Raw genomic sequence first — 27,383 nt, forward strand, 5'->3', positions numbered from 1 at the left:
TCCTATGAGCCGCCAGTTTATAAAGTGGCCCGACAAAAGTCGCACGGTTATTCTGCCACCAGGAGCGCGTCGTTCGATTAGAGGGCTACATTTTACAATTATAGCATGTACTATAATAGGAATTATGTATGTTTTTCGAATTAAACATGATTTATTATTCCTTGCAAATAATGTATTGCTATTTGCTTTATGATTTAGATCAGATCTAAAACATATATACAGAATAAGGGGGATATTGGTTAAAATTGGTTCAATAATAAAAAACAAATATATTATTATAATTAACTATTAAACACATGGGCATGGATGATTTCCATATGATTATTTATTGAATCCATCAAAATATTAAATTTATAAATAGACAATGTATACAATGATAAGGTTTCAAATAATTTTTATTATTATTTTGTATTAGTTTGATTATTTAAATACAATAATTATACATAAAACCAGAGTAATTTGTATTTTTTATTTTTTTTACCTAAACATTAAAAAATAAAAATGGTTAAGTGCTGTTTTGTACCAGGGTGTAATACTGGTTATGCTTTAGATGTAAAACAACAAAAATCAATTGGATTAAAAAATAAAAGTTTATTTAAAGCACCCAAAGTAAAAAAAAAAAAAACAAAATATCTTAACCTTATTTATGAATAATAATTTTCCTATTTAATTATTTGTTACATAATATGTTATTTAGAACACAGAGCTTTTAGCAAGATGGCATAGAGCTATACCTAGAAGAGACAAAATGCTTACGGAAAAGTGCTATATATGTGAATTGCATTTCGAAGAGAATGATATTCTACTTTTTGACGAGACTATCTTAAATGATGGAACAGTCAATAAAATTAAAAGAATTAGACCCATATTAAAAGCAGGGGCAGTTCCTTCTATATTTCCAAACTTGCCATTTTATCTAACGAAGCATACAATGAATAGAAAACCTCCTCTTAAAAGGTCTATAAATATTGATAAAAAGATATCTAAACCAAGTCAGGCATGTTTAAATACAGTTGAAAATTCCCACGAAGAATTTTCTTTTCAGTATTTAAAAGAAAATCTGAATATGTTAGAAAAACCAGATAATAAATGGATGTTTGGATTAACTGATGATGAAGTAGTGCTTGCAATATGGACTAGTGATTCTGAAAAAAGAATAGTAATTTCAAATAATTTAATAGTAAAAGTAAGCAATTAATTAGTCAAAAATAAAATAAATAACTGTACAAACCTATAATCGTATTTTATATTAATTCATATTATTCCAATTCTTTATACATTAAATATTGACAGATTTTTTTGAATGGTATTGAAATTTTATTTGACTGCAACATTATTAATACAATTTTATTGAGTATGAATGATACAAATAAGTTATTGAAATATATACATTCTTTAATAGCATGTAAAGGGATTACATCAGCAAATAACATTAACAGGTAAAAAATGTGATGTAATTATTATATAATTTAACTAATATATTATAATTAATATATACAAATAAATAGTAATAGGTATTAATTTAGTTAATAAATAATGTTTCATACCTATATTTATGTTTCTATCAGGTCTATTACATGCAAAGGTTATGTTGAAAAACGTCTAGGGCAACGTGGACCACTGAGTAGTTATTGTTTTGACTGTAGGATAGAACGAAAAAAAATGGCTGATAGAATAAGAAAAAAAGTTACCAATCCTCATGGTAAAATTAGAAATAAAACTCAGAAATCAGCTAAACAGTTAAAAAGAAAAGTGTCTAGGCTTAGAAATAAGGTTAGTTAACAATACTTTAAATAAATCAAACATATTACATCTATGTCACAATAGGTTATTGAGTTAAGAAGAAAAATGAATAAGATAAAAGAGTTGTGTGCTTCCACAAATGAGGAATTACTAATTAAGACAATCCAAAAACTGCCAAAAAATCAGCAGGAAGCAGTAAAAACATGTTTTGAAGCTTCTAAAGTAGCAAGTTCTAATGGCCGTCGTTATACACTTAATTGGATATATGAGTGTATGCTTATAAGAATAAAAAGCAGAAAAACTTATGAACATATACGAATACATAATATCCTGGCACTTCCCTCTGTAGAAACTATTAGAAAGTACTTAAAACACACTAAAGGCGTTTATGGTTTTCAGCCCAGTACTTTTACATGTTTAAAGGAGAAATCAAAACATATAAATATAAATGAAAGAAGAGGTAAAATTTTTTTTATTGTTTATTTATTGAAAAAAATGCAATTAATTTTTTATTTAATTTATAAAAAGGTACTCTATTGCTGGATGAAATGAAAGTTTCAGAACAATTAGTATTTGATAAGGAAACTTTAAAAGTAAATGGATTTACAGATTTGGGAAAATATACTCCACTTGATCAAAAACAAAAAAAGGGAGACCATGCTTTGGTATTAATGTTTCAGCCATTTAGAGGACAGTGGGTCCAAGCAGTTGCATGTTTCCTTAGTAGAGGAGCAGCAAACAGTGCAGTGCTTCATCAAATAGTTATAGAAGCAATTATATTAATTGAAAAATCAGGTTTTTTTGTGGATGTGGTAACTACTGATGGAGCTGCTTGGAATAGAGGAATGTGGAATAAATTTGGAATAAGTGAAAATGTTGTGAGCTGTGAACATATTTTTGATAATAATAGAAGACTATGGTTTATGTCAGATTTCCCACACCTGATAAAAAATTTGAGAAATTCCTTGATTAAACAAAACGAAACATGGGTAAATATAATCTCTTTTTAACATAAGAAATTACTATTTATATAATAGAAACATAATATATAATATACTTACTTTGAGAAAATATTTTTTTATTGATTTGTTTTTGAACCCAATTAGACACCTGAAGGAGGAATACAAATAAAACATTGGGATGCTGTTGTAGATGAAGAGAAATTACAAGAATACTCTTTGAAAATTTCAAAGTTACAAACGGAAGATGTGCATCCAAAATTTTACCAAAAAATGAATGTTGGCCGTGCATTTAGAGTAATTTAAGACATAGATATTTTCATACAAAACATTTAATAATTATAGTAAAGTTATTTTTATTTATTAAAAATGTTGTTTTTATGAATAGTTCTTTAGTGAAGATACTGCCATAGCGATGGAGTTGTATAAATCCAACAATACAAAATTAGAGGGATGTGAAAATAGTATTAGTCTTATAAAAAGAGTACACAACTTAATAAAAACAATGAACTCTCGAACACAAAACGGAGCCCTTAGAATAAATTCACCAGAAGAAAATGTAAGAATTTTTAATACATATAAAAAAAAAATTGTATGCAAACTTTTAAGATAAGTTGAGCATTATATATTACATAAAATTTTTTTTTTGTTTTTGTTATAGTGTATCAAAGAATTTCTTGTATATTTAATTGATTGGGAGTCAAGAGCCAAAAGTTTAGGTTATGGTTTCATAACTGATAATACATGTTATGGCTTAAAAGTAACTTTAAAAGCTACATTAGAACTTTTATCCTTTCTCTGTGCTGAATGTGATTATTATTTTCTAATGACATCACGCTTAAACCAGGATAGTTTAGAGGTAATTTAACCTACCATATTCATCAACAATATAATAACTTATATATTTAAAAATAAAAATTTCTTTTAGAGATTTTTTGGAATGATGCGTTCAGCTTGTGGTTCAAATGATCATCCGGATGCTATTCTTTTTATTCAAATGTTCAGGTTACTAAGCACATATTCACTTGTAAAGCCTCCAAAGGGTTCCAATGTTTCTGGTGGAGATATGATAAATACTCTCTTGAATATTAAAGATATAACCAACACTAATGAACGAGCCCAAAGAATAAACCAAGAACTAGATCAAATTTTAGACAAAGGACATTCTGAAAAAATTGAATTTGCATCATATATTCATGATCATGATTATAGTTTGCCTGATACTTCAAGTTTAATTTTATCTTACTTAGCTGGATACATTGCTCGAAAATCAACCAGATTTACCAAGTGCCAAAGATGTCTTTTAACTTTAAAAAACGAACTTATTTCATCTAGAGACAAACTTATTGACATGCGTTCCAAAGGATATTTGATTCATCCATCAGATTGTCTTTTTGTTCTCATTTCAACACTAGAAAAAATTACATTACAGACTTTAATTTCTGAAGAATTAAATGTAGACACAATTTTTTCTATAACTTCTAACTTATGGACGGACACCGACAGAGCATCTTTACCATTTGTTGGTTGTGAAGAACACAATAAGGATCTGACAAAAAGTATTGTACGCTTTTTCATTACAATGCGTATGCATTTCATTGTAAGACGCTCAAACTACAATGAAACCACAAAAAAAAAGGAAAAAACCAAGTGTAGTAGAAAATTATCAAAACTTTAGTTCATGTATAATATGTATAAATAATATACATACCATTTTTCATTAAACTTGTAGTCATTATAGAATATTTTGAATTTTAAACTTTTTTTACAGGAAACACCTTTTGAACTTTAATTATATATTTAAGTACACTTTAATATAAGCAGGTAATAAGTAATGAATGATAATTTATATTTCATTCAAATACAAAAAAAAACGTACATTTATAGTAAAATACGTATAATATGTGGTAAAACATAGCCCTCTAATCGAACGACGCGCTCCTGGTGGCAGAATAACCGTGCGACTTTTGTCGGGCCATATTTTGTATACGGAGTTTGGTCTCCTTATCTCTAATCTTCATGGGTATGATTATCACTATACAGGGTGTAACAGATAGAACTGACTTTCAGAATAACTTTTGTTCTAATTAATATTTTTTTTATTTTTTTATTTTTTTGTTTATTACTAAGAGACCCTTGCGCTACACGTACAATATAAAAAAAATTTAAATTTGATTAAATTTTTGTTGTAAAAATTCAAAATAGCCAATTTGTAAATTTAATTAAAATAAATATTTTGATGGTAAAAATATTTATCTAAACAATTAGTTTATTTTTTAGAATTTTTTAAAATATCAATATTTTTTTGCATAAATTACTTTGGAGCGTTATAACTTCTTTCAAATATTATTTCTGAAATGAGTATATTTCTTAAATTAGTTATTAATTATATAATTTTCACAATTTTTGTTGTACGTTTAATTAGCATAATTTTTTTTTTTTAGTCAGTTTTATCTGATACACCCTGTATAAGGGTGTTGTTAAATGAACTATGTGTAGCCTAATTTTAACCCGTCCGAGTCTTTTTTTCCTCATACAATAAAATATAACCTTGTACACCTTTTATACCTATGGAATTGCGATAGGGATAATGGTTGTAAATTAATAATTTATATTTCCTATCAATGTAGCTGCCAATGGCGATCATTTATACGCTGTTGTAAAATATATAATTCGCAACAAACTTTCATCCCTTATTTCGCATAAAAAAATAGCTTATATCCTTTCCCAAAGTCTAAAAATCTATACCTACAAATTTTATCAAAATTGGTTCTGCAGTTTAGGTGTGAAATCCTAACAGATAGACAGAGTTGCTTTTGTATTTTTATATTAGTATAAATCACGATTAAAGATAATATGGTTGCCCAACGAACTATGATAAGAAACAATTTAATGGAGCTCATAAATTCTTTTATTATCAACGATACCCTAGAAACTTTCACTAGCGCTCATAGAATATGAATTAAGTACTAGGCATCTGAATTCAATAATGTTCTGTGATAACAGTGATAATATGCACAATGCACAATATTTACCCGCGAAAATATGAAAAAGTAAACGTGATTAAAAATACGAACTTTTCAACGATTTTTACAATTGTGATTTCGTGATTCGTAATTTTAGTGTTAATTGTACTTCTAGTAAAGAAATATCTACTTTTGGTGTTTTACTTTGACATTTGAATGTAACGTGCATCAAACTGATATGCTAACTGATATATGTAGTACGTTTGTCATAATGAGAATGAGACAGTATACATATATTAAAAATCAGATGAATAAAAAACAAAATAAAACTAAAAAAAAATTATCAAAACTCGTAGGTAGTTAGCTAAAATTATAATTTACATTACATACAGAAAGTGACGTACCTAAGTACTTTATTAATTAATCGTTAAAAATATATTGTTTTTAATTTGTGTCAAAACATAATATAAATAAAATATAAATGTGTTACAGACTTACAGTATCCATCATTCTGTGTTTTTAATACTTTTTATAACATACATAAATTACTAAATTAGTAATATGAAGATAATATGATGAAAGGTAGTATAATATTATCAATTAAAATTATTCAAATTTGTGATTCAATATTTTAACGTTTGGAGCGCCAGTTCTCGGTTCTACTTGTTGTGATAACAAGGAATATCGAAGAGTCACTTTATTATGCTTCGTTGTGCAACCATATTATCTTTAATCGTGGTATAAATTATGCAAAGTATAAACCTGCCTAATGAAAAACCCTGCTAGTGCCACTATTAGGTTCTCTCGAATGTTACCATCTTATAGAAAATTGGGTATTCATTTTTTAATTCTAAAATTAATCATTAAAAAATATAATATAGTTTGTAATGTGTGCAATCAATAATTTAGAAATAAAATAAAATTAGAAATATTATGCTATTATTACATAAAATCAAATACATACATCTAGAAAACTAAAATATATTAACACATATATTGAAATTATGTTGGAATTATAATGTCAACTTAAATAAGCTTCATCCATTTTTTTAAATTTTTCTATTAAATCTTCTGGTACATCTATGTCATGGAAGTTATCTGTTCCTATTTCATCTTCAGTTCTAGAAAAATAAAAAGCAAATTAAGCAATTCAATATTTGCTAAACACAATATAATTTAAAATTGAGAATAATATGTTAGATTTAATTAAGTTAATATCATACAATATAGCCTTAACTTTATTTTTAGGTTTTGAGCAGAGCAAAAAGCATATTGATTTTAACAGTATGTGAATTTTTTTTATGTATACACAATTTATAGTAGAAAAAATGTAGTCTATGCAATATAACAATTGAGAAGAGGGTTTCATAGAAATGTTAGATACAGTTGGTGTGTTCAAGAAGTGTGCAAAATTGAAAAAAAAAAAATTAGAAATTTGTACACAAAACTAGTTTTTAATAGTCACTATAGTTCAAAAATAAATAACTCTAGAATTGAAATGTTCACAAAATTTACTAGATATAAAATTTTGAATTTTTTTCCTGCTTTGGACGTTTGAAATTTTTGTTTGTAGCTAACATTTTTTAGATGTTAAATACTCACTTAAAATAATGATTTCTCATTCAAAACATTTTTCATATTTTGTTTTAACTCAAAAAATATTCATCACAGAAACTTGAACCTTCCACTCATAGATAAATTATAATTGTCTAAGCTCAATGGCATCTTTAAAATGTTAAGATCAAGTTTAAACTAGGTTTATAAAATGTTTAATTTTTTTTTCTACTAACGGTGATATAGCATATTAACATTGTTCAAAAAACATAAAAAAATGAATAAGTCACTAGATCTCACATAATTAGTTCTTATAAGCAATTATATTATATAATATTCAAAAATATCAAAAATACAAGAGCTAAAGTATTTATGAAGTTAAAAATTAATAAGATTGAAAAATTACGATTTTTATTGTTTTAATTACATTAAAACAATAATATTTGTAGAAACTTTATTAATGCTTGTAATTTATATAATTATTACATAGAAAGATTTTCCAAAATATTTAGATTAAAGTTAAGATATTGTATAATTATACTCATTTATGGCAAATAGATTAGATATTGACTCATAAGTTAATTATAGATATATGATATAAATATATATACACTATTATAATTAATAATATGTTAAAAATGCAATTATATTTTTTAGCATAAATTAATCTAAGCTAAATAATTATATTAAAAAATAAAATATACTTCATAATACATACAGACAGACCAATCCCACTCTGAATAGTTTTTAGTATACAATGATTTATTATTGTATTCAAATTTAACAGATCTGTTGCAGTGATCTACTCCGGTGGTGCGCAACCTTTTTTGATCCACGACCCCCGAAAATAATTTATTTTTTAATATGACCTCCCTTCTTACCAACATTATGTAAGTGTGTAATATAAATTTACTTAATAGTCTTAATGTAAACACACATTTTATTCATATACATTGAATTGTGAATTTTAGAGCAATTTTAATATTTCTCTAATTTAATTAATCAAAAACATGAAAAAAAAAAAAAATACAAAATTAGAGTTTTATAAAATCTAAAGTTAAAAAATGTATCATTATAATGATAATCAAAAATTTTAATATTTTTAAAATTATAAAATGACTATTTAATTATTTTGATGAGAGACCTGAGCTTGCATTGTAGACATGATTGATTCTATGTTTGGTTTGATATTTGACACTGCCACTCTTAAATCAGCTTCAACATTTAATCTGGAGCGATATTTGTTTTTAATGATCGTTAGTGTTGAAAATGCTATTTTGCATAAATAAGTTGATGCAAAAGGAAGTAAAATTGATATGGCTTGTTTTGATAATTCTGGATATTCAGATTTGATGGAAATCCAAAATGTGTTACATGCATTTTCTTGAAATCGAAAACGTAGATTTTCATCTGATGACAAGTCAATAAGTTCTTCGCTTATTTTTAAATTTCCTAACTTTATTTCATTGATATTAAAATGAAATGGATTTCTTATCCAACCTAGACTTTCTTCTGGGATATCTTCAAACCGTGCATTAAAGTTTGTTTGTAAACTTATTAGATGAGTAGTTATAATTTCTTTTATCATATTAATATCCACATCATTATCACTGAGGAATTCTGATAAACATGAAAACATTTAAAATTTGTCATCGTCGATATAATTTTTCCACAAAAGTTTTTTTTTTAAAAGCATTGATTTTATCAGAAAGAAATAACCCAGAATTGCAAGCCATTGCTCGTCCAAAAAATGTTCCGAAAGTTTATTATTACGTTCCAGAAGAAAAATTTGTGCTTCATCTCTGAGTTCAAAAAGGCGTGATAATATTTTACCACGAGACAACCACCTTACTTCAGTATGAAGAAGCAATTTTTCATGGTCAGAACTCATTTCATTGCGAAGTATAAAAAAAAGTCTGGAATTTAATGACTGATTTTATAAAATTTATTACACTTATAGCATTAAGGAGTACTTTATTAAGATCTGTTTGAAGTTTTTTGGAGGCTATGAATCATACAATGGTTAAACATTATACTTGAAGACATTTCTAGAACTTTAGCTTTAAAACCTTTTTTTGAACCAGTAAGGGCAGCTGCGCCCAGGGCCGGCTCTAGTTTTTTCAGCGCCCAGTGCAAGTATTATTTCGGCGCCTTTCGCCCTGTTTTTAAATATATAAATAGGCAACCGTATGCCCCCTTGATTTTGGCGCCCCTGTGCCATCGCACACGTCGATCGTGTATAAAGCCGGCCCTGGCTGCGCCATCAGTGCATATTGACACACACATTGACCAGGGAATTTCATTACTTTCTAAAAAATTGTTTATAAGAACAAAAATATAATTTCCAGTCGTACGTCCTTCTAATGGTTGACAAAATAAAGTCTTCTTCAATTTTATCTTTATAAATATATCTAACATATACAAGAAGTTGAGCAAGATTAGTTATATCCGTAGATTCATCTAATTGCATTGCATAATAATTTCCTCGTAATTTATTTAGGAGTTGTGATTTTATATTATCAGACATATTTTCAATTCGACGTGACAGTATCTCTTGATAAGGGAATCATTTTTAATTCATTTGCATATGATTCGCCATGCATAATTGAATAATTGATACTATTTTTATAGCGGCTGGCAAAACGAGAGATTCACCAATAGAGTGTGGTTTTTTGGTTTTAGCAACCCCCAGGTTGCGCACCACTGATCTACTCAATGACAAAGTTTATTCGACACCTTATGTATTTCAGAGGGAGTATCTACTTGTCATTTTTTAATTATTGATGTACAATGTTATGCTACTATATAAAGTGTATCACATCTGAATATATTCTCTACCTGATGAATGTTTTAAACTATTCAAAATATATCAAAGTTGAAATTAATAATATAGACTATTAAATAATGAAATGTAAAATTGAATCAGCATTAGATATTTGTTTTATGTTTTATTTATTTGATAGTTACAACTAATTAATATGCAAGTTTAATTATATTATAATTTAAATTAAGTATATACTCTATTTAGAATAAGAATGGAAATCGGCGGAAACATCATGCTTCTCATACCAAGTTAACGCTCAAAGCCAATGCTTTAGAATAAAGCCACGTCTCCACACATAAGGTATAAGGAATAAAGTATAAATATTTAGTACATAAAATAAGCGATAGCATATTGTAATGGTTAACCTTTTGAGTGGTTGGCTATACAAATTAAGAGAACAAACAATTAAAAACATTATATACTGACTTGATTAAAATGTCCACTAAATTTTCACATACTAATTTCAATTCCATATTGGGTTCCCATTTGTGAAATTCTCTTAAGATAAGATAAGTTCCTTGATCTCTGATTATTTCTCTGCAATTTCTTTTAGCACTCAACTTTAAGCATAATAAATTATATCAATAATCAGTTAAAGGATTTCTTATCATTTCAAATTTGTTCATATAACAATTAACCTGAGTCAAAGCTTGTAACAATGCCAGACGTAAATCTGAATCTGGTTCACGTTCTTTATCATCAGAAAGATATTGTAAATCTAATGGTAGTTTTTCATTGTCCTCTTCATCAAACTGCTCAGGGCCAGCTAGTGGTAAGAGAAGGCGAGGTAACAAATCTAGATCTTCACTTAACAACCATTCATGTCTTTCTAAACAAATCAAAAAAAATTAAATAGATACTAAAATTGTTTATGATATGACATGTAACTTTAGATAAGAAATTACCTAATTCAAAGCAACAGTTTTTTATAGTCATGATAACACCAGCTCTTCGAAGTGAATTGTTTCCATTTAAAAATGGAAATAATTTTTGAAAATTATCAGTATTCATTAACCACCTAAATACAAAGAAATTAATAAAAATTATAAATTGAATAGGTACATATGTTTAACATAAGATATCTACTTACATCCTTACTTCATGTAACTGACATAAATTAGATAATAAATATGAAATATAATCATAATTTGTTTCATGTTCTGCATCTCGAGTGATAAATAGCTTCATAAAAGATTCTAATGCTGTAGTTTGATCTCCAAATGCTTCATATACTTGAATAGCATGATTTTTTTCACGAGTCAGGTTGCACAATAGCTTCAGTACTGAACTTGCAATTTCTGGCGTCTTTTGATCAATATATTGTATAATTTTTGATATGATTCCCTGACAAAACATTCAAATTAAAAATTACTGACATAAGTTTCCTTTTAATCCATAATATACCAAATTGTTTGAATTGTTGTTACTGTTTAAAAATGACATTATTTTTTTCAGACCATTTTCTCTTGACGAAATATTGACCAAACACAAACACGCCACGTTGGCATTGGCTCTATCAGTTTCCAAAACTTTGAATAGACCTTTGAGCAATTCGTCAATATTATCAATGATTATTTTATTTTCTTTGTGTTTGTCAGCCGTCACCACTTAAAATAAAAAACAGTAACATTTTTATAACGGTTTTTAAGAAACCCAAATACCACTATACTTACATAGTAGATATTGTAGAACGTCACTTTTTAATTTGGGGTCGCCACCATCCACCGTCAATGAGTGGACCATAACAAGCAATAAATGATGGGGTATCTCCGAATCCATAACCGATGTTGTTTTTAAAAATAAAAATATATTTTTGTCGGCGTCAAATCAAAGTAGGTAGTCGAAACACAATTAACAGGTGTGCCGGTGTGAGACTGTTAGATTATACTATTTATTACAGTATATTAGTGCATCAGCCATCAGGATAATAATCGTCTGAATAAAATTAACCGACGGAAGTAAAAAGAAAAAGATGACGTGAACCGAAACCTGTTAACTGTAAGTTGTAACTTGTATAGAATATAGCTAAAATAACTTATAAGCAGTAACAACCGTCGACAACACTACACTACAACGACTAAGTAATTTGCTGTAAATCTATAAGACTGTATAACAACATTAACAACTATAACACTCATAAATCATAAAACCTCTAACTTATAAGTTATAAGAACTAAGAAATAAAGCCGTGTGCCGTGGTCCGTGGACCGTGGTGAACTTACCTTTTGTTTATGATAACGTTACACGTGCTCGTTATCAGCGTTTACAAATTATTCCATGAGATATCGTAGGCGCGATTCGTTTCCATAATTTTATTATTCTTATCGGACTCACGGAAGATAACCGCTATCGATCGATTGGTTTTAGAGTTCAACAGTAATAAACTAATAACTACATGTCAACATTTCATAATTCCATCCAACGTTGTTAGTTGTTACTCAACTCTAGTCTTTTACTCTCGTCTCACTAGTGAACTGCACTATAATATCTTAAGATGGAAAATATGTTTAGTACGTCCGGAGAAAAAGAGACTGATGAAGTGAGTTTGAATATTTTATGCATACGTACCGTATTAATATCCGTGCATCTTTTTCTGTTTGGTGTCGACTGTTGTGCTGTTGAACGACTACCTAATTATATAATATATTATATAATTAATTTTATATTTTTTACGCCTGTCGAAGTGTCGACGATATATTTTTAATGAATATTATTTTGAATAATGTCAGTGTCCAAATTGTCTTTGTATATTGTTTAACGAGATTTTCGTCAAACTGTTGTTTGAAATGTTTGAACATCATTGCGATTTGTATTTGGTCGTAAATCAGAAAATATATAATAAATGATATCCATTTCTCTTACTTTTCTTCAAACTTTTATTATGCACTTTTTGTATTGAACAACTTGTAATTATATATGCAATTATATCGCACAAATGACCAATTATTTAAATGATTATAAAGCGGAGAACCTTTTGCATTATATATGTATATATTTTTAAAAACTATTCATATTATTGTTAATACATATATTATGCTTATAAATTTTTTTTGTAATTTTTTTATTTAAAATATCTATTTGCATAATTTTCGTTTTGTCTAAATACATTTATTGAATGTTCTATACAATATTATTTTTCCTAAGAGTATGTCAGCGCTCAGTTTGTTTTCTCTCTGGGCCATACGCAACATAGATGAAACTCATTTACGAATTCATTAATTTTTTTAATGGTTTTGAGTAAAATCAATCATTAAAAAAACAATAGAGAACAATATTTTTAAGGTATTGACTATTGACATATCGATTTGTCTAAATATTGTCTCAAAATAATTAAATATAATTTTAAATTTTCAAACATTTTATTTTATGTTTTGAAAATCGAATAATAAGTCAAAAAATAATAATTATAAAACTGGTTATGACGTCATACCCTTAAAAATATTATCCTCTATAACTTGTTTAATAGGTAACTTTACTCTAAGATTTCTCAAAAACCATGGAAAAAGGTTTTTGATGAAAGCGTTTTATCCATGTTACGCGTGGGTCTAAAAAAGAAAACAAATATTGCGCTGACATCCTTTTATGATACGCTTATAAATTATAAAATATTTAATAATACTAGGTAGTAGGTATTACACAGGTTATTTCATTAATAGATTATTAATATTTCATAGACAATTTGTATTTGATTATGAATCATAATAAATTGATTGTGGTGTTTTTTTTTAAAGTATGTAACAATGTAGGTACTGGGACGTTTACCTTGAAAAATTGATTTTAGGTTTGTAAGATATATGTTATTGAAAACGATTGCATAACAGTTAATAACGTTTACTCTTCCTCAACAATAATATACCTAAACCTAAACATATCAAAATACACCTATACTTACCCTACTTATAGTATTGAGTTATTCACAATTGTTTACGTAAGCCTGGACAGTTTATAAACATTTTTAAAAAGATTTGGTAATAATTTCTAATATTTTGATTTTATATTGAATAAACAAAAATAACTACTAGAAAAAGAAAAGAAAACTCTGTTTTCGCGATTTAGAGCGATAATAGTGTCGACGAACAAGGGTTAGTGTAAAACCGAATACATTAAGAATTTAAGACTATTAAAAGACATTCAAAAAGAGGTTTTTATATTTAAGATTATTTTTGAAAATTTAGTAATTACAGAATATATTAACTACTTACAGTTCGAATTTTAGTTTTGATGTAATTCTTAAAATAAATTGTAAAGTTTAAACACATAATGTTAAAAAAAAAAAAATTGTCACTTTAATACGCCCAACTAGGTACAGTCAAATTTTCAGAGGAAGCTTATCCATAGTATAATTATTATTACATATTTTTTTAAAAATAATATTGATGTATATTATTATAAAATGTTTGAAAAGCTTTGCTTCTAATAATCATTTCTCTCTTTTAAATTATGTACTTTTATATACTTGACGATGTTGGCAAGAAATATGTCTCGGGCGAACATAGATTTCCGAAAATATTTTAGCATTCGCGATGGTGGAAGGTGAACTAAATGATTTTTAGTTTATAACATTTTATAACATACCTGTAAATTCTAAACACTAATATACAATTTATTTGAAAAACTTGGATCGTAAATCGATCGAATAATGTCAATGGTGATATTTTCGAATATATTCGTAAAACCATGCCACGATTTCAACACATTTATTAGAACAATTTATTATAATAGTTCATAGTCAAAATTCAAGATTAAATATTACCATACTATGAGTTCATTGTGCAAAAATCGTTTATAATATACCTATTCTTTTATAGTTTTATAGTATACATAGATTCTTAAAATACGTTATAGGACAATATAATAATAATGTATCTATCGATTCGCTTACAAGTAATACAATTGTAAATTTCGTAAAAAAAAATATTGTTTCTATGAAATAAAAATTCAGTGGAAGTTGACCGATGATTTTTTTATTCGTACAAAAATATTTTACCTATTTTTTTATTGATTAGTTACTTCCAATGGTGGATTTAAGAGCTGGTCAGAGCTGCATGTCTCTCTATCACTGTAGTCCATTATAGTCTTACGCCTACAGGTTTAAATAAGCTAGACCATTTTTTAAGAGTTTTGACGTAAATCCAATTTTATATAATTTATAAACGCATACATCGCAGACGTAAGTCATATAACTAGAATAATTAGGATGTTAGTTTATGATCTTAAAAACATCAACGTATCAAACAAATTTTTGTTAAAATAATAAAATATCTAATTATATTTTAAAAATTTAAATCAATCAAATATTGTATAATGTATTTAAAATGTATTTAAAATGTTATTATTCATTTATTCAATCAAAACATATACTTAACCTATGAGCTGTGGGTGTGTATTTATAAAACCTCTGTACGCAATAAGTCTAATGAACATTTTTTATTTTTAAAAATTTCCTACGATGTATAAAAATAAAATATCGTTAAAAACAAAAAATATGCTGAATAAAATCCATACAACTGTGATAATGCGTCATACCATCATACCTAACAGATTTATAATTTGATTTGCAATGTACACGACTAAATAAAAAAATATATTACAGAGTGTAACAGAAAGACCTGACCAAAATAAAAATTATGCTCATTCAACGTATGACAAAAATTGTTAATATTTTATGATATAAGTAAATAATTTAGGAAATTAATTTAACCAAAATATTCTAAAAAATAAACTACTTGACTTAGATAAATATTCTTACCATCAAAATTATTCTTAGAATCAGATTCACAAATAGGCTATTTTGAATTTATAAAAAATAGTTTACTTAAATTTAAATTTTTTATTTTAAGTTCTGAAAAATAAATTCAAAGTAGCATATTTGTGAATCTGATTATAAGAACGATTTTGTTGGTAAAAAGATTTATCTAAGTCAAGTAGTTTATTTTTTTGAATTGTTTGATATTCAATATTTTTTTTTGGTTAAATTAATATGGAACGTACCTAGTAACTTTTTTAAAAATGTAACACAAATATATCTATAGTTTGGTAAAGGGATTGGAATCAGAGATTTTCTGTTTTTGTGCAACCATTTGAAACATTTAGATGTGTTTTAATTCTTACGTATCGACTGATGTAGTGAAATTATAAGAATTCTGAAAACCTATTTGAATTTTGTCGTCAAGTCCAATTGAGAATGATTTGTCTACAATTTTACTATTTTATTTTAAGTTTTATAAAAATTTAAGTATAACATATTTTTATCAATTAGGAAGTCCATTTTTAGTATGACTTAGCTTGGGGTTTAAGGATAAAAGATTTGAGGGTGTGTTTATTATTGCATAATACAGTTTTTATCATGCGTAAGCGATTATTCAGAGCAAGTCTTTTTATTCTTATATGGTGGGCCCAAGTAAGTAACCAGTTTTCCATAACGACAAGGTGATTTCGCAGATTTTGCAGATGCAGTGAGGGGATCATTGTTGGTGAAATCGCTTTATCGTCAGCATAGTCTGTTACTGAGGTGTTAATAAGAGTAGTTGATTTGTCTGATGTATAAATGTTATACAGAATAAGGGATAAAATGCCACCTCGTGTTTTCACCGGCGTTTATAGCTGCTATGTCAGAGAGAGTAGAGCTGTAGCAAATATGAAAATTACGTTCTGTGAGATACAATTTTATGATTAGATAGTAAGCAGGTGGAAGAAATCTTTTAGTTTATACAGGAGGCCATCATGCTAAACTCGATCAAACGCTTGCGAGATATCTAAAAACACGCACGTGTAATGTAATTTTTGTTCCATTGAATAGGAAATAGCGTCTACTAATCTATGCACTTGATGTAAAGTTGAGTGGGAAGCACGAAACCCTAGTTGGGTATCAGGCAGTACGTTATTATCAATAATGATGGGCAGTATACGTTTAAGAATTACCTACTAGTAACGATCTGCAGAAGCTTCCTTTGGTTTAGGGACTAATATTATAGTTGACAATTTCCAGAGTAGTGGGAAATACGAAAGTCTAAGATTTGCATTGTATATGTGTTATATATGGACGATGGCTCTTTTTCAGACACTTCTAGCAACTTCGGAAGTAATAAGATCGAAGCCAGGTGATTTATTGACGATAAATTTAAATCTATTTAAGAATTATCAACGCTTCACTAGATCAATAGCCAATATGTACGTTGGAATTAAAACATGTCTTAGAAGAATCATGCCTATACTAATTAATCCCCTTAATATTTTTAATTTTTACTCAAATATTTATTATTTTTTTTTAATGATAAATTAATTTTTTGGTAATTAGTTTTGTGATAAATCAGAGTTAATAATAACATACTTATTTACTTTATGAGCTCGTTTTTGACTTATTGTTTGAGTTTGAACCTTTAATTATAGAACGTGTTCCTTATAATATGCTTTTAAAATTATAATTAGGTACACGGTAATAATTATTATACCATTTATTATATGTCATATGATGATAGTGGGTACTTAAAATATATTGTTAGGTTTAATTTACACGTTTTTCTAAGTTCTTAGAAGTGTAATATATATTATTGAATGAATTACATTTTTATACCAACTAATAATAATTAATTTAATCAATGTTCAATGCACATATTTAAAATTGTAATAGGACTTACATCCGTATAATTGAATAAATAAATAACGATAAATAAATAAATAGTTATAAGATATCCGTTTTATTAATGACCTTAACAAGTTATAATGAAACTATTATTTCTAAATTTTAAAATATTAATTATTTCATTAAATAAACTATGTTTGATAATTTTAATACATATTATTGTGTACAAACTATTTATCATAATTCGAAATACTAACGTTTATTTACTTTAAATAATATTAAATTTATTTATTAATGAATTCAATTAAAATTATTAAAATAATATATTGTTTTCGTTAACTTTAGATGATTCTATTTCAATTAATTATAAGCAACTAGTTTTAATGAAATCCATTATTAATTGAAGCAATATCGAACATCAAAAAGTAATATATTAATGAACATTTTGATTTTAAGAAATGTTTTTTTCTGAGTGTCAATTTAACTATTTACCTGTAGAGTGTAGGCTATAGGCTGTATATGCTAATAAATATATATATCACTCTATAACTAAATTAAACAATTTAAAATGGATTATTAATATGAACAAGCGGTACCTTTTCTAATACATTAAAAATCAATAAATGGGCTCAATTTTTCCTTCTAAAAAACAAAAGTACTCTATGTACCTATAGGTACTATCTACCATTAATTAAATTCGATTTTACGATATCTACTTAAACTTGCTATGGCCGTGTAAATAAAATACGACTGACTCATTCTTAGTACTTACCATAAAAAGGTCAATTTAGGTCGAAGCTAATTCACTTTGTTTTTCATTGCGTATTGTAGTCCGCATCGTTTTTCGTCGGATTCAATATATACTTAATGTTTTGTATTTGAGTGGTTATATATTATTATATGCTAGGCATTGATTTTATAATATAAAATCAATGGCCGGACACACTAGAGTACGAAAGTTCGAAGTCCACACAGTGATACGAAACGGACGGCCAGGTTATTGGTTATTGGTGTGCATTGCTATACACGCGCGAGTACAGGATGGATGTGAACATGACGTTAAACGCCGCGTTTTTTATAAGTACGTGGTAAAAAATCCCGACATTCCACGGTTTTGCCGGAAGAGTTAACTAATAAGGCTAACTCCTTATAATTTTACATGTTGAGATGAGCTTATACACAATACACTGTCATATCTAATGTAGTTAAAAACGGTGCGTACGAAACGTGAAGGAAAACGTTATGCCTGCAACTTACAAAAAGCCTTGTGGGCCGTTGATTTTCAATTTTCCTTTAACCATATTAATAAATAATTTCTAGAAATTAAAAAATATTGATACACTTGTAATGTATATATATTATATTAAATATATATATATAAATTTCATATAATATATAACAATTAGTATTACACTTCACAATTCACATCATCGCTATTTAAAAACTGATAACCAAGTTGAATTTATGTCTAAAATTATAATACATTAATAAAAACTGTACCTACTCGTATTTTAAAAAAAAAAAAGCGGTGGTAAGTCGTGGATGTCGCTCTGCTGTACAGTAGGTTACAAGTGTGTTACTGTACTGGATGGAATTAAATTTGAATTCAATGATATTATATCATTGTATACGAAAAACAATTCTGAGCGGAGGCGGTTTATCTGTCTAGGATATATTATAGATTATTTTTATTAACAAAATAACATTTACAATCTGTACATAATAAAATACAATAAGCAAGTATGTTTACAATTATAATAGTTACTTTGGATACATGAGAAGGGAAGCTATCCAGTGATAGGACGCTTTTGAGTTGAGACGTTTAGGACATGGAGTGGTGTTTCAGTTTAGGACGTCGCGACACCAACGTCTTTTGAGGCGACGAGGGGGGTGACCTGAAATTGTGGCTGATAATAGATTATTAAAAATTTTCAAATCTTAGATTTAAAAGAAAATTTTTTATGAATTTCTAGCTTAAAATAATTTGCAAATTTTCGTGATTTTACGTATGTTGTCAAAATTCAAACTTGCTTGTAAAAAAAAAATTGTGACTATGTATTTCTTTTATTTTTCAACTGCTATTGTAACAATATGTTAAATGGCCTGATTTAAATTTTCAAGTTTTTCTACCCAACAAATACATTTTTATCGATATTAATTTAAAAAAAACTAATAATGATCGAAAATTGCATATGCCTATAAATAGTTCAATTTAAGTCGAAAATTTTTGAATATTAAACATATAACATATAAACATTTGGTGAAAATTTCATGTATCTATGGTCATTTGTTTTAAAGTTACATCAAAAACCAAAATCTATTTCGTCGAAAACTGATTGTGCGTAAAATATCCTGTTTTTCCCTTAATTTTTAGTTTGTTTATACCGATTATTTAGAAAATATTGAGAATTATTTATTTTTGACCTCCCAAAGTACCAAATAGATTCACTTTCTGATCTAACAAAGTACTGAAGTCGAAAATCGAAGCATTTTTATTGCCCAAAAACGTGATGACAGACACAAAAAAAAAACATCTTGATAAAATCAATACATTCCTCGCTCCGCTCAGAATCTAAAATTATAAATATTTTGATTTTGATATGCCTACCTTAAATTAGTTAGATTAATGATTTACAACAATTATACTCGTATATTTTGTATGTATAACGTATGCTTGTCATAAGGTTTTAATTTTAAATTAAAAGTTGTATAATATGTCAATTTTGATTTAATGTATCTTTTTTTAGAAACTCTTGCAGCCTTTCACATATATTATGCAAGTGCCTGGCAAACAAATCAGAGCTAAACTTGCTCATGCATTTAATTATTGGTTGAAAATACCATCCGACAAATTGGCAGTTATTGGAGATATAGTACAGATGTTGCATAATTCTAGTCTTTTGTACGTATTCACTTATAGAGTAGAAAAAAGTTTAACTGTAATTAAAAATAATTTGAATACATTATACATGTTGTGTAATATTTGTGTTTATTAGTTATCTAAAAACCTAAGTGAAGGCTAATGTATGAATTGCATGTATAATTTTAAGTTAAAATATGTATTAGTAATTAACCATTTTAATTATTTCAATTTAAAAATTATGAATTGAATAAATTAATTTTTGTAACTTGATGTAGTCCTGTGTTTACATTGTGTTTGGTATGCACTCTGAGCGTGTTGACCACTCAACATTTTTAGTAACAAAATTATTGCCATACTTAGGTACAATTCATGTTCCAAATCAACCGTTCTCCTCTATAAACAGCTAATGGCCATAGTTACCAGGTTAAGGATAAAAAAAAAAAAAAAGTTTTAAAATTGTATAGTGTGATAGTTTAACCAATGAAAATGTAATTTATTACATTTACAAATGATACCTTCTATATTATGGTTGTGTATCTGCATTAGTATAATTAATCATTAAAATAGTTATGAATAAATATTTTCCATAAATCGGTTAATAAATGTTTTTTATTTTACATAAGTCTCCGAAGATAATTATTACTTATTACAGTATTACTTACTCATTAATGATTACTGTACTTACATACATTTTAAAGTAAATCATGACTTACATAGGTATAAAGAAATATTTAGATATCGTAAAAATGTTATATAAGTTTCTTAATTAACTTGATATGTTGTAATTAGATTCTTATATACCTATATTATATATATTGCTCTAATATCATAAATCAATGTAACTAATTAATTGTCTTGATCAAAAAGAAAATATAATTTTATTTATAGTTGTATAATTATGTTTATTATTTTATCATTATATAATAATAAATATCAAGATCAAATTTTCTGTAATACCATAGAAGTATATAATATTGTAAATATCTAAATGTTTAACATCTTATAATTTATTATCAATTTGAATTTACTCATTACTATAACCATTGATTATATAATAATAAATATTATAATATTATAATAATGAAAAATATATATATATCATAATCATGAATATTACATAACTGAAAAATTTAAAATAAATATCCAATTAGTTTTGGTAATTTTTTATTCAATTATTATATGAATCATTGAGAAATTATTAAAAACCTATACATCTTAGTTAATTTTGTTCAGTATTTAGTTTGTTTTACTTTATTTATTAATTGTCAATGTTTCAAGTTGATGAAATACAAATACTTATACATTTAACATTATTAAAAAGTTATGATAATTAGTTTAATAGTTATTAAACAAAATTAATATTTGCTTATATTTATTATTTTAGAACTGATGATATTCAAGATAATTCAGTCTTGAGACGTGGGATACCTGTGGCACATTCAATCTATGGTGTTGCTAGTACAATCAATGCTGCAAACTATATGTCATTTGTTGCATTAGAACGAACTCTGAGCCTAGGACATCCAATGGTGCATATTTCTTTCATTTTTTTTTTAAATAAATACTTTTGGATTGCTGTTAAAGGAGAATAAGTTGTAAATATATTTTTAGGCTACCACTGTATACACTGAACAGGTGTTAGAACTTCATCGAGGTCAAGGAATGGAAATTTATTGGCGAGATAATTATACATGTCCAACTGAAGAAGAATATAAAAAAATGACAATCAGAAGTAATTAAACTGTATATTAATTTATTTATATGTGTTAGTTTTTTAGTATTCATTATTTTTAATTAATACTTAAAATCGACTTGAGATATTTAAAAATATAAGTAATGTGTAAAATATTCTTACACTATACCTACATACTTATAAAAATGTATTTTTTAAATATTTTTGCATATTTCATTTTCAAGAAACTGGTGGTTTATTCATGCTTGCTATCAGACTCATGCAGTTATTCAGTGACAGTACTAATGACTTCACAAAACTTACTGGAATATTAGGATTATATTTCCAGATTCGAGATGATTATTGTAACTTGTGTTTGCAAGAAGTAAGAAGTATTGCATGTTTATTGTAATGAATTAATTATTAATTATCATGTTTAAATTCTTTTCATGAAGATGCTGTATTTTGGTTTATACTGTTATATACATCTGATGAATACAAAATATAGTTTGTATATACCGTGTGTTCAATTTTAAAGGTAACAGGAAATATTTCGAAAGCATGACCTTGAATTTGATTCGGGTTTTTTTTGCAGGATACAGAACATATAATTACATATTTTTTTGATAAATTTAAATTTTTACTTTTTTTTTATTTGCGCATGCGCAGTAAAATAAAAATGTCTTAAATAGAAACCATTATTTTTGACACTGGATTTGGATTGCTCTATTTTTGTTGAGCAACTTTGATCTTTACAGTTTATTGATATCTTCAAAATTGCCATTTTTATGATGACGGTCGAAAATGTTAAATCAGTTAATTCGTAAATATCGCATTTTTCAACACTCTATCTTAATTACACATTTATAGGTATTATTAAAACAATTTTTTTTATTAAAACTACAATGTGTATTTATTATTACATAGAATTTATAAAAAAATATCATTATAATTTATTCGTTGAAAAATGCGATATTTACGAATAAACTGATTTAAAATTTTCGACCTTCATAAAAATGGCAATTTTGAAGATATCAACAAACTGTAAAGATCAAAGTTGCTCAAAAAAAATAGAGCAATCCAAATCCAGTGCCAAAAATGATGGTTCCTATTTAAGAAATTTTTATTTTACTGCACATGCGCAGATAAAAAAAAGTTAAAAATTTAAATTTATCAAAAAAATATGTATTTATATGTCCTGTATCCTGTAAAAAAACCCGAATCAAATTCAAGGTCATGCGTTCGAAATATTTTCTGTTACCTTTAAAATTGAACACACGGTATATTCAGTATTATAATTTTTAATATTAAATTGAATAACTGTTACCACAGATTTTCTGGTATTTTACAAGATTAGGAACTCTGAATAAGACAAATACAGAATTATATTCATCATATGTGTTAGATATATCAATTTGTCAACTGAGAAAATAGTGAAATAAGTTGCATTTGATGAAGCAAATTTCTGATTTAGTGTAGTATAGATGAGAGAAGTGTTTGATTATAAATGATATTATATTAACGAAAATCAAATCTTTATCTGTGGTATATTATTATATTTATTACAATCAAACAGTTTATCAGAACATTTTTTTTTTTTATCCTTTATTATATCATACTGAAACTTGATAAAATTATTTTTCGGTTATTAATCTAACATTAAAAGATTAAAATATTTGTATTGATTGTGTAGATCATTAAATTTTTATGGTAGTTGGAAATAAAAATTTATTTTAAATTTCAAAGTTCTTACAAACAAACAATCAACTTAATATGTTTTTAAAATGTTTAAACATAAGATAAAATTCATAATAAAATGGTTTATTGAAACATACATTTGAAATATTATTTATAAAGTAACAAATATTGAAATATCATACTCATTGCTTAAAAATGTGTTTAATAACCAAGACCTTATTTTACTTTAGTATTCCGAAAACAAAAGCTATTGTGAAGATTTAACAGAAGGAAAGTTTAGTTTCCCTATTATACATGCAATACATACTCACCCTGAAGACAAACAAGTGATTCGTATCCTTTATCTATAATTATGACTAACCATGCAATTTTCTTTAAATATTTCATTATTCTGTCAATATGTTAAACGTTTTTTTTAAATTTAAATTAACATGAAATACCAAAATTATTATAATTGTAATGTTGGACTTAAATCATAAAATTATTAGATATTTTGCGACAGCGAACAAGAAATGTTGACGTGAAAAAGTACTGCGTGAAGTTGTTGGATAATTATGGTTCATTTGAACATACAAGGAAGGTATTGACACAATTAGATGCAGATGCTCGTAAGGAAGTGGAAAATCTTGGTGGTAATCCGTTAATGATTAAAATATTAGACGGGCTTAGAACCTGGTCATATAATTTTGATGAAAAGACAAACAATTAAATGTTTGTCGTGAAGTAGTTTTTTTATGTGATCTGTCATATTTTTAGTTTTGTATTAAATATTTTGTTTTACCAAAATATGTAATGGGGACCCTTTTTTGTATATTTACTAATAATTAGTTGAGTTTATTATAGTTAAAGTGTTGCTGTATTCTATCAATCAAGTACTATTAAATTTACTTTTAAATCCTATTGGCCTTATCATTAATCTTAAAAAAGTTCTTAATTTTTTTTTTAATTGTAATATTGTTATGTGGTAATCAATGACTGTAAACAAAGATTAAAAAAAGTTCATAATAAAACACATTTGGCCAATTGAATATCTAAGTACTTAAATGTTAAATATTGCCAAAATCTCAAGCATTTTAGCAAAATATGATAATATAGTCTTCCAAATGAATATTATAATATGTAAAAAAAAAAATTAACATTGTATTTTTTGTAATTTAATATTATTATTTATGGATTATTATTATACATTTTTCACTTTTTTAAACCATCATTAAATTTCTTTTATACTATTTTATTTTGCTTACATAATCTTATAAAAATAATCTGCTCATAGCCGTTTTTTTTAACGTCTTCGATAATTAGCATCTAAGATTTACCAATGTTTCTAATTATAAGTACTTATAAACATATGTATGATAAATAATTATAATGAATAGCGATACATTTTAGTGAGATATTAATTTATACTTAACATTATTTTATATTATATGTAAATGTTGTATACGTATAAAAATTAGTTACATAAAATAAATGTCACTTGATTAAAATTTATTTGTATGCTATTATTTGTAAGTTTTATATCCAATGATTGTACATTTTATACACGTATGGATAACAATATGATTATTATTTTAAATGCCTAACCTTTGCTTATGCTGTTTAAAAGTTATGTTTGGATGGCTAACTTAGTAACTTCCATGACCAAATGATTGACTTGTTATTTCTATTAATTATTATTGATGAAATGGTACAGTCATAAATTATTACATTAAATTACCGTAAGGAAAAGTTGAAAAAATAAAAAAAAAGTTAGGGAAGCAAATGCAACCATGTAATTGTACATTTTTTTAGGTGGTATTCATTGATGAAATAATATATCTTGTGTGTTATACGAAAGCTATAAACATGGATGTAATATACAGGCATGCTTGAAATAGGCACTTTGTAACAGCCCATAGACACGTTTGTGACACGAGAGTATGCCGCTACAGCCATTGCAGGATAACAAGCTGTTCAAAATAATTGAGTTAAAACGGCCGTTTTACTGAGCGTGACGCTTGATTTTTAAAACATAAATTGTACCTATCATCTACTAAGTACCTAGATAATACGGTCCAATGATCGAGAGTTGCAGAGTGCAACTTATTGCTTGATATTCTAAAGGTTTATGGTTTACCGAGAGAATGTCTCGGACCAGTCGGAGCTTGTCCGAAACATATATTTAAAAATTTTATTATATACAGATCCAATGGATATTTTATTGGCAATTGGAAGTTTGGCATACATACTGCACTATAATTCATTTGACAAATAATGCATTAATAAAATTATTTTAAGATGGTATTTGAGAAAATTAATATAATATAATAATATTATGGAACTATATTATGGTTATTGTTATATATAGATATTTGAGACTATAAAATATATTATGACGATGATGCTATAAATTGGTTTTTAGACTTTATTATAGTGTTGTACGACGCATGTGTGTGCCTTGCTGGGCTTGCTGCAGTGGCGACTGGCCGAACCATTTTCAAATACGGAGCGTCGAGACTAGAGATATATTTATTTTTACCCATACCCATCCACCCACACACGACCCACCTTTGTATGCAAGTGTTTTCTCATCTTACCTACTGATATCGGTCGCGAAAATAACTATTATATACCTAATCATATTAAATATATTAACAAAAAGCTAACGGTGTATTAGGTTTAAAGGTATTAAATTACGTGTTGTAGTAATATATAAAAGCCATTTCGGCATAAATTTGACTTTATTTGCAGTGGTGCATATAAATATTTTTACATAACTTCCTCTTGCTAATACGATCAAGGTGCAGTCAAGGTTGTCAAAGGTGCCACTTATTACAACTAACGATCACTACGAAGTCGGTAGGTTGTGATTATTAAAATTTGAACTGACGAGATAAAATCGGAAGGAGTATGAGTTTTCAACATATCGATTCGATTTTAGAGATAATTTGAGTATAGGTACTTACTGAACAGTCGATAGAATATTATATTATGCGAACGTTCGATGACTTGAATTAGAAATGGCTAAAATTTGGGAAAACGATTTATTGTGATGAAAATTAATTACAATAAATAGGTAAAAAAGTATATATATATATAGCTTGTGAAACATGTATTAATGATATCTATACAATATTAGTATTCTCTTATTGAAATATCCGTCGCTCACAGAGATACCCATGTACCCACAACCCACCCACTCGCCCAGCCGGACTTTTAGGCGCCGGTGGGTTGGTGACTTGGCGTCACTCCTATATAATATATGCATCACATCGAAATCGTCCCTGCAGTGGCTGCGCGCCACTGAAGCACCACTGATACAGTGCCAGTGGTTTTGTTGTACACAACAAAATTATATATAAATAACCTACAGTGTCCGTCAAAAATTGTAAGTCATTTTCATATTAATTGAGCACGCCACTGGCCGGGCCGTGGCCACTATATTATTATAATATTATTATTTGCGTAGATATTAACGTTCATCGGGACGCGCTTGTCGCGAAAATCACGAAATATACGACTGGTTTCGCCCAAGAATAGACT

At 26.8% G+C, this 27,383-nt stretch overlaps 2 protein-coding genes across 3 annotated transcripts; one reads left to right on the forward strand and one right to left on the reverse strand.

The window, feature by feature from the left end:
- Positions 1–571: 571 nt before the first annotated feature.
- LOC107161328 (co-chaperone protein HGH1 homolog) lies at positions 572–12,274 on the reverse strand. Of its 2 annotated transcripts, XR_016191655.1 has the most exons (13): positions 11,720–12,274; positions 11,451–11,653; positions 11,137–11,390; positions 10,952–11,064; positions 10,685–10,875; positions 10,473–10,606; positions 6,633–6,789; positions 4,414–6,518; positions 4,220–4,316; positions 3,949–4,113; positions 2,805–3,868; positions 1,232–1,325; positions 572–1,145 (listed from the first exon to the last, which is right to left on the reverse strand). XR_016191655.1 is itself a non-coding variant. In XM_015507691.2 (7 exons), exons 1-7 carry the CDS (start codon positions 11,823–11,825, stop codon positions 6,690–6,692), a joined length of 1,101 nt encoding a protein of 366 aa, XP_015363177.1. In that variant the 5' UTR covers positions 11,826–12,274; the 3' UTR covers positions 6,586–6,689. The 2 variants fall into 2 exon arrangements, 1 of the variants encoding a protein (XP_015363177.1); XM_015507691.2 differs by lacking the exons at positions 572–1,145; positions 1,232–1,325; positions 2,805–3,868; ... (1 more) ...; positions 4,220–4,316; positions 4,414–6,518 and having other exon boundaries at positions 6,586–6,789.
- A 131-nt stretch (positions 12,275–12,405) lies between these two features.
- Positions 12,406–25,352, forward strand: qm (geranylgeranyl pyrophosphate synthase quemao). Its single transcript, XM_089227381.1, has 7 exons — positions 12,406–12,585; positions 20,376–20,530; positions 21,876–22,020; positions 22,103–22,223; positions 22,409–22,548; positions 24,092–24,194; positions 24,350–25,352. The coding sequence occupies exons 1-7, from the start codon at positions 12,541–12,543 to the stop codon at positions 24,568–24,570; spliced, it is 930 nt and encodes a 309-aa protein (XP_089083507.1). The 5' UTR covers positions 12,406–12,540; the 3' UTR covers positions 24,571–25,352.
- The last annotated feature ends 2,031 nt before the right edge of the window (positions 25,353–27,383 follow it).

This window comes from Diuraphis noxia, unplaced genomic scaffold (genome assembly GCF_037042655.1).
Source record: "Diuraphis noxia isolate RWA-SAM2 unplaced genomic scaffold, SU_Dnox_SAM2 contig0004, whole genome shotgun sequence".
NCBI classification, from domain to species: domain Eukaryota; kingdom Metazoa; phylum Arthropoda; class Insecta; order Hemiptera; family Aphididae; genus Diuraphis; species Diuraphis noxia.

What these genes read in the sequence shown, in the direction of transcription:
- LOC107161328 (XM_015507691.2), bottom strand. Translation starts at nt 11,825, where the DNA reads ATGGATTCGGAGATACCCCATCATTTATTGCTTGTTATGGTCCACTCA. An exon ending in CGTTCTACAATATCTACTAT is followed by an intron (nt 11,654 to 11,719) that starts GTAAGTATAGTG and finishes TTTTATTTTAAG; the next exon opens with TGGTGACGGCTGACAAACAC. An exon ending in TGTTACAAGCTTTGACTCAG is followed by an intron (nt 10,607 to 10,684) that starts GTTAATTGTTAT and finishes TTATGCTTAAAG; the next exon opens with TTGAGTGCTAAAAGAAATTG.
- qm (XM_089227381.1), top strand. Translation starts at nt 12,541, where the DNA reads ATGGAAAATATGTTTAGTACGTCCGGAGAAAAAGAGACTGATGAA. An exon ending in TTGCATAATTCTAGTCTTTT is followed by an intron (nt 20,531 to 21,875) that starts GTACGTATTCAC and finishes TTATTATTTTAG; the next exon opens with AACTGATGATATTCAAGATA. An exon ending in TGAGCCTAGGACATCCAATG is followed by an intron (nt 22,021 to 22,102) that starts GTGCATATTTCT and finishes ATATATTTTTAG; the next exon opens with GCTACCACTGTATACACTGA.